Source organism: Schistocerca serialis, chromosome 8 (assembly GCF_023864345.2).
Source record: "Schistocerca serialis cubense isolate TAMUIC-IGC-003099 chromosome 8, iqSchSeri2.2, whole genome shotgun sequence".
Classification (NCBI taxonomy): Eukaryota; Metazoa; Arthropoda; class Insecta; order Orthoptera; family Acrididae; genus Schistocerca; species Schistocerca serialis.
The window spans coordinates 624,012,198-624,026,576 of NC_064645.1; the positions used below are offsets into that span (position 1 = coordinate 624,012,198).

Genomic DNA, 14,379 nt, shown 5'->3' on the forward strand with positions numbered 1-14,379 from the left:
TGGCACCCAGTTTCAACAGTTTTGCACCACTTATGGTATCCACCACATCATGAGTGCACCACTTCACCTACAATCCAGCAGTGAAGCTGACTGCTTTGTAAGAACATTTAAGCAACAGATGGACAAACTTCATGCCTCCCACACTCAGGATCAAGCTCTGTTACAGCTCTCCTACAGCTCCCAGCCATGCAATAGTACATCATCGACAGAGTTGTTACATGCACGGTGGCACTGCACCTTGCTTCAATTTCTATACCCACCACAGTGGGCAGTGCCCACTCTGCCCAGACAGGTAACATAGCAAACTAACAACTCAGTCTTTTACAGATTGTATGCTGGATGGAGATTGTGGGAGCAAGGCACCATTGTACGCCTCCTTGGACATTCTCTCTTTTTCCAGCAGGAATCGACAGGATTGCTGAGACACAACCAGAATAAAATTTGTTCACGCAAATTGCATGATACTGCCACATACTTTGTGCTTCCAGATTTCGTGTCTGCCCCGATGCAGCAGTCCCCCACTGTCAGCACCAGTTCCAGAGCCGATGGAAGATGATACCCTTTCACAGCCATTGCTGGCTCGACAGCCACCATTGCCTGAGGGTGGCCCCTCTTCCCAGTGGCTGTCACAAGTGCTGTCTCAGGTCCCTCTGCAGTCATTGAGATACCCCCATCTCTGTTTGCTGCTCTGCCTCTGGATGTGGGTGTGCACCCTCACCCAGTTTTTTGACTGATGTTCCCAGTAGGGCTTGGGGCATATGCTGTGGTGCAGGTGGGAGCAGGTCCTCTCTCTTTACTGCCACCTGCATCCAGCCTTCCCCTCCATCATTGTTTGCTCATCTAAGCTATATTATGATGTCAGTGAGGAGGTTGGGGGGAGGGGGGGGGAGAGGGATGTGGCTTCACATATCAATAACACCCTAACAGCATCCTTAAGTTGGCAATGGGATTGCAAGTATCCATCATCAACCACACCAATAGCAGTCACGCAGGATCGGGAGGATCGGGCAGACCCAGCGATGAGCACCCACTGAACCATGCCTTCAGTGGCACTGGGCTATGAGTGCACTCTGCTGCTGCAACATAGCATGGCCAACAGCAGCCACTCACCCCTTGGCATTTGGAACCTCTTTGCTACATGATGCTATGCACATGCCACCTCGTCGTGGCTCTGCTTTAATACAGATAGCCTCATCCTTGTTGACACTGTAATATCTGGACTCTAGTTCTTGCTGCATTGTTTGTAATGAGTCTTTGTATGATTAGAGAAATGATAATTAAGTAAATCTTCTGTTTACTGTGTTAATTTGTTTGCTAATCATTTCTGCTCCTCTCCTACGACAACAGTTCCACACCACTCTGTAGCCCACCCCTCCTTACCATTGTGTATGAAGTCGTATACAAAACAATCAATACCTAAAACTACACAACTGAATGAATCAGTTGTTTTCATTTCGTTGCTCCCATATATTAGTTTCACTCAAAAGAATGAAAGAATAATTTAACCAATACATACAATTACAACTGAATGAGATGACTTTTTCACCACAACCAACTGAATTGATTGTTTCATTTGGTTCTTCTCATCACTGATCACAGACAACATTATACTTTGCCAGTGCTAGTCAATGAGCTTTTTGTGTTTTGGGAAAACTTCCTGTGTTCTTCATTTCCTAGGAATCATCTTACTTTACTGAATGTCTGAGAATATGCGCTAAATTGCTGCTGTTGTGGAGAAACACCAACTTTATTTTTTTTTTTTTTATCTCGCATTGTGATTTCGCTATCTGTACAATCTTTTTCTGGAGAAACCAAAATCTAAAAATTCAGAAAAGAATATATATCTCTTTGCTGATCCACACATGGAAACATTAGCCGCATACCTCTTCTAAGAAGTGAAATGTGAGATTAGCTGTACCTGATGTCTTGAATAACAGACAGTAACTGAACTTTAAACACACGTTACTTATTCATGTTTTATGTCACCTTTCCATTATTTTTTGTTTTCTATCAGTTGGTTTGGAGACAATGTAATTTTTCACTTACTGACATTGCTTACCTGACAGAAAATAAGGTCACGTAACTCCTGGGGCTCATACGACATGTGCATTACTCGACCATCACGACAGACACATTTGAGAGACTTCTCTCCTACATGCACAATGAGAGAAGTCCGGCACACTGCGTCATACCCATGAGTCATAATGTTTATTTTTACACATGACTGAGTCGGAGAATTTAAAGCATTCCAGTGTGATATAATGAGTGGATCCTTCACTTCTTTTGCAATAGTATCCAATACATATTCTGTCCGCAGACGCATGAAGAAGTGTTGAGCTTGCTGAATTATTTGCTCCAAAAGAGTCTGCCTGCAACATACACGAAGAAAATAGGACACCCAGAGAATGACACAGCATTTCATTAAACTTTTTAAAAACTTTTGTACATGTTAAAGTTGCACTTATTCTGGATAACGATTTGTCAAATGCATACAAGAGCATGTAGAACAGGTCTAGCAGCATAATGGCACATTATAATTGACAGAAATGGGTAAATTGTAAATAACTGAGGACAAGACTAAGTTCATTCTACATGTTTCATATAGTTTTGTCTTGTTTCCAATCTTCCTCTTTCTCTTATTACAGGCTGTACTCACCAATGGCTTCTGATTATAATAGCGATCAGGTCAATCAAACCCTGTAAGATGACTAATAACTGTGTCACCCTCTTACTGGGGTGCCACTGGATATCAGTATGGAGGGGCATGCTGTCAGCACACTACTCTCCTATCTGTCACTGTAAGCTTTCAGCATGGAAGTTCTCCAAAACGTAGCTACCTATTTGTCCACATGAGACTAAATGCTCTCCATTTTAACCCCACCCAATGAGGAACAATACTTAGAAGCACCAGGAATGGAATCCAGGTGTTCCATATAGCACTCAGTCACAGCAAGTTATCAACTATGAAAGCTGGATTTCTTAAAAATTCCTTACTCCTTTCTCGGTATTGCTAAGTCTTTCCAAGAGATTCTAACAATTCTGTGGCATTGTTCTGGATACCAAACATCTATGTGAATCCTTTTTTTGAAACTTACTTATAAGTTAGTTACGTGTTCCATTGATCAATAGCACGGAAAACTGTTATGATGTGGAACGTGTCAAATGCACAAGAAATGCGCATAGGAAACAAGTTTTTTTTTCTTTTTTTTTTGTTTACATTACAGTGTTATACCTAAATATTTTTATTATGTATCCCAGTCCCTTAAATGGCACAAAATGCATATATTACATTTGCAGATTTATTTACTCATATTCAAGAATTCATCTATGGTATAGAAGGAGTTGTCGAGGAGGTATGATTTCAATTTGTTTCTCAAACTATTACTGCTGTCTGTCAGACATTTTATTTCATCTGGTAATTTATCAAAAAGTTTTATAGCAGCATATTTTACCCCTTGCTGTGCCAAAGATAGGTGAAGTAACAGATAGTGTAGGTCTTACTTTTTTCTGGTATTGTAATCATGAATGCCATTGTTGATTTTAAACTGGTCCATGTTGTTGAGAAAAAATTTCATTACTGAGTAAATGTACTGTGAAGCAGTTGTAAGAATTCCTAACCTTTTAAACAGATGCCTACAAGATGTGCGACTATGAACCCCACACATTATTCTAACTAGTTTCTTTTGAGATGTGAATACCTTTAGCCTAAGTGTTGAGTTGCCCCAGAATATTATTCCATATGACATCGGAGAGTGGAAGTATGTAAAGTATGTTAGCTTATTAATTTCTACATCCTCAAAATTGACAATTATTCTGAGTGTAAAAGTTGCTGAACCTAGTCGCTTTAGGAGATCCAAAATATGAATTTTCCAGTTGAGATTCTCATCTATATGTACACCCAAAGACTTAGTATGCTCTACCCTGGCTACTGCCTGCTTTTGATGTGTTATGTTTATTGAAGGAATTATACTTTTTGCAGCAGAAAATTGGATGTACTGTGTTTTTTCAAAGTTCAGAGCAAGGCCATTCGCAGAAAGCCAATTAATAACTTTTCCAAAGACCTTATTTGTATCATTTTCTATCGGACTTTCTTTAACTGGATAAATAATTATGCTTGTATCATCAGCAAACAGTGTCAGTTCAGCATCTTGTTTCACATAAGAAGGGAGGTCATTCACATACATCAAGAACAGGAGGGGACCCATGATCGAACCTTGTGGAACACCTAATGTAATTTCACCCCAGTTAGATGAAGTGGCAAACTCCTTTAAATCACTTGAAGCATATAAAAAGACTTTTTGCTTCCTGTTCTGTAGATATGACTTAAACCACTCATATGCTGTTCTATTTATACCATAGAATTGTAATTTCTCTAACATAATGTCATGGTTCACACAATCAAATGCTTTGGATAAGTCACAGAATATTCCGACTCTATTATGTGAACAGTGAAATTGTATATTGCTGTCTCAGTGGAACAGCATTTTCGAAATCCGAACTGTGATTTACTATGTTTCCCATTACTGTTGAGATGGCTAGCATAGAGAATCACAGATAACATTCTAAAATGCATGAGTGAATTCATCTTTCCAATGTGTCTGCAATTTACTTCTGGTAAAGTATCATAACAAATCTTGATCTACACATACTTCATTAAGCATAAATTTGAAAAATCTTTGTTACAGAATTTCTCATGAATATGGAAAACGATGTTCCTCAAGTCTGTAGCTTGGCAATAAATGTAGGAAATTCTGACCAGATGTTCACAGGGATTTTAAACTCATCCAGTTTTTATAATGTAGGAAAAATTGAGAATCATATAACAATCTCTCTCTCTCTCTCTCTCTCTCTCTCTCACACACACACACACACACACACACACACGCACACACACACACACACACACACAGTTTAGCCAGTCGAATGCCAGGACTGCAGTTTGGCAGGTATGATGGGGTGAAAGGTTGTGTCCACTGGACTGGGCGAGGGGAGAAAAGAGCTGGTGAGTGAGACGGTGTGTTGGAGAATGATGATTGACAGATCAGAGGAATGCAGCAGGCATATAAGATAGGAATGTGGGAGGGAGAAGCAGCAGATGCCTGGGATAGGAAAGCAACACATGAACACCAGAATGTTGAGTTCATGCAGCGCAAAATGATGATGGCATGGGGAAGTAGACTGGGAGTGGGTGACAAAACAGAGGTAGGGAAGAGTGTTTGGGAGCAGGCAGTTAGTGAAGGTTACAGGAACAAAGGATCCGTCGCAAGGAAAGTTCCCATCTATGTAGTCCAGAAAAATTGGTGCTGGGGGGAAGGTTTCAGATGGCATGTGTTGTAAAGCAACCACTGAAATCAAACATGGTGTGCTCAGTGGCATTTTCCACAACTTGGTGGTCAACTCTGTTCTTGGCCCCAGGTTGACAGTGGCCATTCGTTCATGTGGACTGTCGGTTGGTAGTCACGGTCATATAAAATGCAATGCAGCAATTGTAGTAGAGCTGATATATGACATGGTTGCTTTCACATGTGATCCTGGGATAAGGTAAACCTGTAATGGGACTGGAGTAGGATCTGCAGGGTTGGTGAATTGGACGGGTCTTGCACTTGGGTCTGCCAGAGAGATTTGATGCACGTGTCAAGGGGTTGGTAGTGCGTGCGGCATAGGAATGAACCAGGATATTGTGTACATTGTCTGCTGGCAGAATACCACTTCAAAATGGATGGGATGGATTGTGTGTAGGACTTCCCTGATTTCAATGCACAATAACAGGATATGGTTCAGTTGTTCCAGTCTGAGATGATATTGGGAAAAAAAGGTTGCAACCAGCTTTTGGGGGTGGTGGGGGGGATTTCTCTGGTGACTATGTGTTGCATTCCTATTCTGTTCACCTACTGCTTCTCCCTGCTGCATTCCTATCTCGTACACCTGCCACCATCCCCTGAGGCATCAACCACCCCTCCCACTTCCTGCCTCTTTTCTTCCATTACCCATTCCAATGAGCTGAATTCACAGGACATGTACATCCATTCCACAGAAATGATTAGCATTTCAGGCACCTCAGTTCATCATGTGTCCTGTTTCCTAGTTGGCACAGGGCCCACCAGGGGCTCTGATAACTTGTTCCATGTATGATGGCATTGCTCCGTATAAGGTGCAAATGGAATCCTGGGGGTAAAGCCATCCATACCGCATTCGGATGGTTCCAAAGTTCATCTGTAATGGTTGGCACTGGGTTGCAGCACTGCATCTGTCGTTTCACCATATCCCACACATTTTCGACTGGCAACATGTCAGGTGATCTGGCAGGCCAGGGCAAAAGGCTCACATCCTGTGACACCATGAGGGCATGTGTTCATGCAGAGACATGTGGTCGTGCATTGTCTTGCTGAAAAATGGCATCTGGGGTGTTGCACAGAAAGGGTATGGCTAGGCTATGGGTTGCAGGAAGTCATTCACGTAGGTCACACTGATCACAGTGCCCTGGACATACACCAACTGTGATTTGAGGTTGTACCCAATAGGACCCCACACCATAAGGTCTTGAGTTGGCACGATATCTCTTGTGTGAATGCAGTCACAGTGATGCCACTCCCACTGCCTGCATCAAACCAAAACGCCGCCATCATTTTCAAACAAACAGAACCTGGATTCATCCAAAAACATTATCTGATGCCATTTCTGTCCCCAGCGATGTTCCATACACCATTGTCATCTAGCACGTTTCTACACATTAACCAATGGTAGATGGGAAAGTGGATGAATTGCACATAACCCTGCCGCAATAAACGGCAATTGACTGTCACCGCCGGCCGCGGTGGTCTCGCGGTTCTAGGCGCTCAGTCAGGAACCGCGCGGCTGCTACGGTCGCAGGTTCGAATCCTGCCTCGGGCATGGATGTGTGTGATGTCCTTAGGTTAGTTAGGTTTAATTAGTTCTAAGTTCTAGGGGACTGATGACCACAGATGTTAAGTCCCATAGTGCTCAGAGCCATTTGAACCATTTTTTTGACTGTCACCTCGATAGTGTACGGTGTGTTACATTGTTCCACTGTTGCACCAGAACCAAGGATGATGCAGATTTGTCCTGCAATGCCATTCAGATGAGGTGTCAGTCTTGTCACAGGGAGGAGGGGGAAGGGGGGGGGGGAGAGGGGTGGTATGGGTAGTGCAACCTAACCCATCTCGTTTTGTCTTACAGCCTTCTATGAACCATTCTGCACACCCCTTTGCACTGCCGAACCACGTAGTCCCATACAAGAGGCCATTTCCCGGATGGATTCATCACATTCTCTCACACTCTCTCTTTCTAACTCACTGATTTGATGGTATGGTTCACGCATACATTTGTGAGGCATCCTGCATGTCTGCTCAAGTTACACTGATCCATTACCTCCGGTTTATAGTGCCAATGAGAGCAGCAAGCACATTTTAGCGGCAGGTGGTGTTGCGCCGCTATATTGATGTTGACCTTAAACCGTGGGCCGACGTGGTTCAAATGCTAATCATTTGTGCACAACATACTAAAGTACATGTCCTGTGAATATGAATGTCCTATCTCCAGTTGTTCAAAGCACTCTTATTTTTTTTAGTATTCTAAAATTTGTGATTTACAAAGCTCAATAAAATGAAGTTCCAGTGCTAAGAATTCCCTAAAATTTCCCTGATTTTTCTGGGTAATATGTAATTCCCTGAGAATGCCACATTTTCCAGAAGAATCGGCACCATGTACAGCTGAAGTCAGTGGTAATCCTGAAATCGGAGTCAGCTTTGCAATCTTGTTAATCACTCTCAAATGTGCAGCACAATCAAGATTAGTTAGTAATGTTTTTCACAGGAAGATTTTCCTCCTCCTCTACAGAATTATTAAGTACTACTACTTTCAAAGATAATGAGTTACCAAGACAGCACTGAGTGATATGTCTGTGGCAGAAAAATATCAGTTATGAGAAGATAGTATTTTCCTCTACTTCCAGTAGAGTACAGTACACAAACAATGGCGATCTGCAGCAGTAGGACCAGCAAGAGCTCTCCGTTTGCTGGGGCCGAGAGGGCCAGATGCTGGATGTGGAAACGGATGGTGGGTGTTACGATGGTGAACTTCACGTAACAACTGATGTAAGGAATGCTCCAACACATGATCATGTTCTGACTTTTGTGGTGGAGCAGCAGCAGGTTTTTTGTCTGTTCCTGTGTTATGGCACAGGCCAATAATCAGCTGAATGCCTGGTAGCACCTGAAATGATTTAAGTCTCGTTTCCACATTCAAACAGAAGTTCAATGACTAATTACTTACACTGTCAATAACTGCTGTTAGTTGGCATGTGTTCATAGATACAGACCTCACACAAACACACACACACACACACACTTTTGTACAAACTGCAAGTTTGAAATGTAGATACAAATAGTTCACAGCAGAGAATAGGCAGTAATAGAAGGTTATCCAGCTACATAAACTGTTGGCAGGGTCTTCAAAGACACAATGACAATCATTAATAAAAAGCATAAAAAAATTTCAGATTGCTATCTTTATGTGTTATAAAATAGAAAGAGACATTATATAAAGTAAAAGTACAGATTTGTGGGAATGGTAAGGGGGGGACATCATGTGGCCAATGCATATCAATCAAATCTTATGCAGTGTTTACAAAGGGCCACTTCAACCAAGCATTGCAGATTTTCCAAAATTAGGGCATGGAAAACGTAAACTCAATGCAGCATTGAAAGTAAAGTAATTTCAGATCACAGAGGGGATTCAGAATGTGGTGTCACCGCCAGACACCACACTTGCTAGGTGGTAGCTTAAATCGGCCGCGGTCCATTTAGTACATGTCGGACCCGCGTGTCGCCACTGTGTGATCGCAGACCGAGCGCCACCACAAGGCAGGTCTCAAGATACGGAAGAGCACTCGCCCCAGTTGTACGACGACTTTGCTAGCGACTACACTGACGAAGCCTTTCTCTCATTTGCCGAGAGACAGTTAGAATAGCCTTCAGCTAAGTCCATGGCTATGACCTAGCAAGGCGCCATTAGCCTTACATAGTTTGATAGCTATCGTATGAAATGTCTCATCAAGAATGCTGTATTCACATCAAAGAATAAAAGATAAGTATTCGAGGAGCTGCATACTTTTCTTATTAGAATTCACTACTTATCCTGTTCCAGAATTCACGCCCGTCTGCGTTAGATAGCGTGCCTTTCGGCCTCCTTTATCTACAAAGTGTTGGCACATTTACCAACACATCATTGGCGACGAGACAACGGAAAGGGTCTTGTTCTTTCTAATTGCTTACATTTACTTGTGTCATGGCTTCGCCACAATCTCCAGATGTACTGTCCGAATTTTATCGCTTGCAGAATCAGCAGATGCAGGCGTTATTGGATGCCCTTGGACAGCTCGTCCAGGGTCAACGTGCGCTTCAAACCGATGCGGCAGCCGCCGCTTCGCCGCTACCGCAGCCACAACATGCAGTTGCACCGCCGTTTCGCAATTTTGATGCACAGCAAGAGACCTGGACTGAGTGGTCACGCCAGTTTGGATTTCATCTCGCCGCCTACAGAATTCAAGGTAATGAGCGGCAGCCTCATTTATTGGCGTGTGTAGGGGTGCAAACGTACCGTGTGATAGTGAAATTGTTTCCCCGACGCGACGTAGCGACTCTGTCCTACGATGAAATTTTGTCGGCATTGGACGCCTATTTCAAAGAAACAGTCAATGTAGTTGCAAAGAGGTATACATTCTTTCGTACGAAACGTACGGCCGGTCAAACTAATAGGGAGTGGGTTGCAACTTTGCAAGGCCTTACTAGGGATTGTGCGTTTGAATGTGACTGTGGCCTTCCTTATTCAGATACAATGGTACGTGATGCAATAGCACAGAACGTTTCTGATGTTCGTATACGGGAGCAAATTTTGAAACTAGTTAATCCCTCCCTTCAGCAAGTGATAGACATATTGGATAGACAAGCCACGCTTGACTGTGCTCAGGAATCCTTTGCGACTTCGCTAGCCGTGTGTAACATTAACTGGCCGGCCGGGCGCGCTGCGTGGCCCGGTACACTGCCCTCGCGCACGTCTGCGCAGCTGCCGCCACGCTCTACACCAGGTGTGCCGCACCAGCACACAACTGCAGTGAAATCATGTCCGCGGTGTGCAACTAGACATTCGCGTGAAAATTGCCCATCACGCCAAGCTATTTGCTTTTTCTGTAATAAGAAAGGACATGTTCAAAGTGTTTGCCAGAAAAAGCTCAGATCAGACAATCACAACCATTCCCGGCCCTTTGCTTCGCGCTGGAATCGAACCAAGGACACTCAGGCTCGTGGACCTTCGCCCATGGACATTCATGTAGTTAATTCCACTTCGTCCAGTGACACTTTCTCTAACAGTGACTGTGTTCGTCCCACAAAAAGTGTGCGTCGACGTCGCCGGAAATCACGTCAATTAGCAAGTGATGCTGTACCTGTATCAGTTCAAATTGCACGAAACAGTCGCTCTTGTCGTCAGCAGGACAATAAACTTTTTGTAGATTTGGACTTTAATGGCAAGGTCATACCATTCCAGCTCGATACCGGAGCTGCAGTTTCATTGCTCAATCACGACACGTACAAACAACTGGGCAAACCTCCGTTGCGTGCCGCAAATGTTCAGTTAAAAAGTTATTCAGGACAGCTTATCCCTGTGTTAGGACAGTGCACTCTTCTTGCAACATATAAGGGACAAACAAAACTTGTGTCATTTTACGTTCTTCGCTCTTCTACTGCAGTGAACTTGTTTGGTTTAGATTTATTTCAATTGTTTAACATGTCTATAGTAAATCAGGTCCTATCAGTGAATCAGACTGTGCCTTCAGACAGTGTTTCGCGTCTATGTGAAGAATTTGCAGACATTTTTGCACCGGGCTTAGGTTGCGCTAAAAACTATGAAGCACATTTGGAACTGAAAGTCAACGCGCAACCGAAATTTTTCAGAGCGCGCAATGTTCCTCACGCATTGCATGATGAGGTCGCAAGAACATTACACGATTTAGACTCACAAGGTGTGAGTGAATGTGCGCATTGTCTCTTCTATTTCAGCTCCACTTCATCGCTTACGCCGTACAGGTGTTCCGTTCATCTGGACGACGGAATGCGAACGCGCCTTTCGCCAGTTGAAATCGGCGTTGCTTTCACATACTTGCCTTACGCCATTCGATCCCCAGAAACCCCTTTTGTTGATGGTAGATGCATCGGATTTCGGGATCGGTGCTGTGCTTGCGCACAAAGTTGGCTCGCATGATCGCCCTATTGCCTTTGCGTCCAAATTGCTCTTGTCTGCGCAAAGAAATTATTCACAGATAGAGAAAGAAGCTTTGGCTCTCGTGTTTGGTGTTACTAAGTTCCATGATTTCTTGTATGGTCGTCACTTTACCATCATCACAGACCACACATCTTTGCCGTCGCTTTTTCATCCGAACAAGCCTGTACCTCCGCGTACAGCGCAGAAATTCATTCGCTGGTCTATTTTCCTCTCGCAGTACCGCTACGATATCTTATATCGGTCCACCGCTAAGCACGGAAACGCCGATGCGTTGTCCCGTTTGCCGGTTGCTGAGGATAAAGCATTCGATTCTCCCGAACTTGGTTGCATGTTCATTGATTCGGAAACCGATGAAGTGGTCGAATTGTTTCTGATTGATTTTCGTCGAGTAGCTACAGCCACAGCTGCTGACCCGGTCCTTGCTACCGTTTTGCGTTTTGTTGCTACCCAATGGCCTTTGTCAAAGTCTCGGATCGAGGATCCGTTGGTTCGCCGATTTTTTGCTCACAAGGAGAGACTTTTTGTACGACGTGGTGTTTTGTTGTTGCGTTCTGATAATGATCAGTCCAGAGTCGTGGTCCCACGTTCGTTACAGTCCTCTGTCTTACGGCTTCTTCACCAAGGACATTGGGGTATAGTGCGAACGAAACAACTTGCTCGTCAGCACTGTACTTGGTTCGGAATCAATGATGCGATTACGAATATGTGCTCTTCTTGCATGGCGTGTGCCGAACAACAATCCGCACCGCCGCGGAAAGTCTTTGCATGGCCAAAAGCCACTTCCCCTTGGCAACCCTTGCACATCGATTTTGCTGGTCCATTCTGGAATGCTAGATGGTTGGTTCTGGTAGATGCCTTCAGTAATTTTCCTTTTGTTGTCCGGATGTCTTCCACGACGTCAACTGCCACCATCCAAGCGTTGTCTGCTATCTTTTACATTGAAGGTCTTCCGCAGACTATTGTTTCCGACAATGGCCCACAATTCATGTCCGCAGAATTTCAGTCATACTGCCAGGCCAATGGTATTCAACATCTGACATCCGCGCTGTTTTCGCCTCAGTCAAACGGTGCCGCTGAACGATTGGTCCGGACTTTCAAGTCACAGATGTTGAAGTTGAAAGAGTCGCATTCTCGGGAGGACGCCTTGTTGCTCTTTTTGTCTTTGTATCGATCTCAGCCCCGAGATGGTCGCTCGCCGGCTGAGTTGCTCCACGGTCGTCCTCATCGAACCTTGATGTCTTTGCTGCATCCGCCGCATCAGGTTCCTGTGCAGCGGCAGACTCCTGCTTTTGCTCCAGGCAACGTTGTATTCTATCGCAACTATCGAGGTTCACGGCGTTGGCTCGCAGGGCGCATTCTTCGCTGCCTCGGCTGCGCGATGTATTTGGTTTTGGGGGCCTCTGGTGAGGTGCGTCGGCATCTCAATCAGCTGCGCCTCTGTCGTCACACGGGTTCTGCCGCTCCCCGTCTGCTTTCAGCGACGGTGCCATTGGGTCAGCGCCCTGGGGACCCATCTACTGGCTCGCCTCATCCCCAGGTGTTACCGACGCTGCCTTCCATTTTGCCCCATGGCGATGCGCCGCCGCCGCCGCCACCGCAGCCGGCGCCGCCCGCATTCGACGCGTCGCTGCAGCCGCCAAGCGCCTCCCTGGGTCACGCGCCGCCGATCGCTTCCCGGGACCAGCTGTCCTCCGCCATGGACCTCTTGCCCGCTTCGGACCACATGACGTCATCGCGCGTCAGATACCCCGACGCAATGGAGGTCGACCCTTCGGCCCCTCCTGACTCTTTACGGGCGCATACACCGCATGTTGACGTGCACCCTGGATTAGGTTTTCAGGCATTTCCTAGCTCCCCTCGGACCGAATGGCCGGGTGCGGGTGGCACAGCCTCGCCTGTTGTTAGGCTCCCCACCTCATCGCATACGTCAACATGGGGTCCTCCCCACGGCGGGCGGAAGCCTTATAATACGTCCGTTCGCCAATTTGCGGGGGAGGAATGTGGTGTCACCGCCAGACACCACACTTGCTAGGTGGTAGCTTAAATCGGCCGCGCCACCACAAGGCAGGTCTCGAGATACGGAATAGCACTCGCCCCAGTTGTACGACGACTTTGCTAGCGACTACACTGACGAAGCCTTTCTCTCATTTGCCGAGAGACAGTTAGAATAGCCTTCAGCTAAGTCCATGGCTACGACCTAGCAAGGCGCCATTAGCCTTACATAGTTTGATAGCTATCGTATGAAATGTCTCATCAAGAATGCTGTATTCACATCAAAGAATAAAAGATAAGTATTCGAGGAGCTGCATACTTTTCTTATTAGAATTCACTACTTATCCTGTTCCAGAATTCACGCCCGTCTGCGTTAGATAGCGTGCCTTTCGGCCTCCTTTATCTACAAGGTGTTGGCACATTTACCAACACATCACAGAATACATTGACTCCTCTCAACACTAATGTATTTTCTGTCTAGCTACTTCTTCTCACTTTCAAAGCCTGAATCATACTTACGATTTTGCCATCTCCTGCAGCTCATGGCGATCTGCAGCAGTAGGACCAGCAAGAGCTCTCCGTTTGCTGGGGCCGAGAGGGCCAGATGCTGGATGTGGAAACGGATGGTGGGTGTTACGATGGTGAACTTCACGTAACAACTGATGTAAGGAATGCTCCAACACATGATCATGTTCTGACTTTTGTGGTGGAGCAGCAGCAGGTTTTTTGTCTGTTCCTGTGTTATGGCACAGGCCAATAATCAGCTGAATGCCTGGTAGCACCTGAAAAGATTTAAGTCTCATTTCCACATTCAAACAGAAGTTCAATGACTAATTACTTACACTGTCAATAACTGCTGTTAGTTGGCATGTGTTCATAGATACTGACCTCACACACACACACACACACACACACACACACACACACACACTTTTGTACAAACTGCAACATTCAGAAAGAATTGATCAAATGAATCCAAATTACCAATATATGTACATCGGAGTACAAGAAATATTTGATTAAGATTGCACATGGATAGCAAAATGGCATAGAGGCATATTCAGAAAGCAAGTGTACTGGATTTTTATA

At 44.9% G+C, this 14,379-nt stretch overlaps 1 protein-coding gene across 1 annotated transcript in view; it reads right to left on the reverse strand.

Moving 5' to 3' along the window:
• The window catches only part of LOC126416475 (mediator of RNA polymerase II transcription subunit 17), a 113,554-nt gene that overhangs the window by 70,983 nt on the left and 28,192 nt on the right, over positions 1-14,379 (reverse strand). Inside the window, exons 7-8 of the mRNA XM_050084210.1 lie at positions 13,810-14,072; positions 2,060-2,369 (exon numbers count right to left, since the gene is read on the reverse strand). Of these exons, the coding sequence (XP_049940167.1) occupies positions 2,060-2,369; positions 13,810-14,072 (573 nt within the window). The remainder of the gene's footprint in view (positions 1-2,059; positions 2,370-13,809; positions 14,073-14,379) is intronic.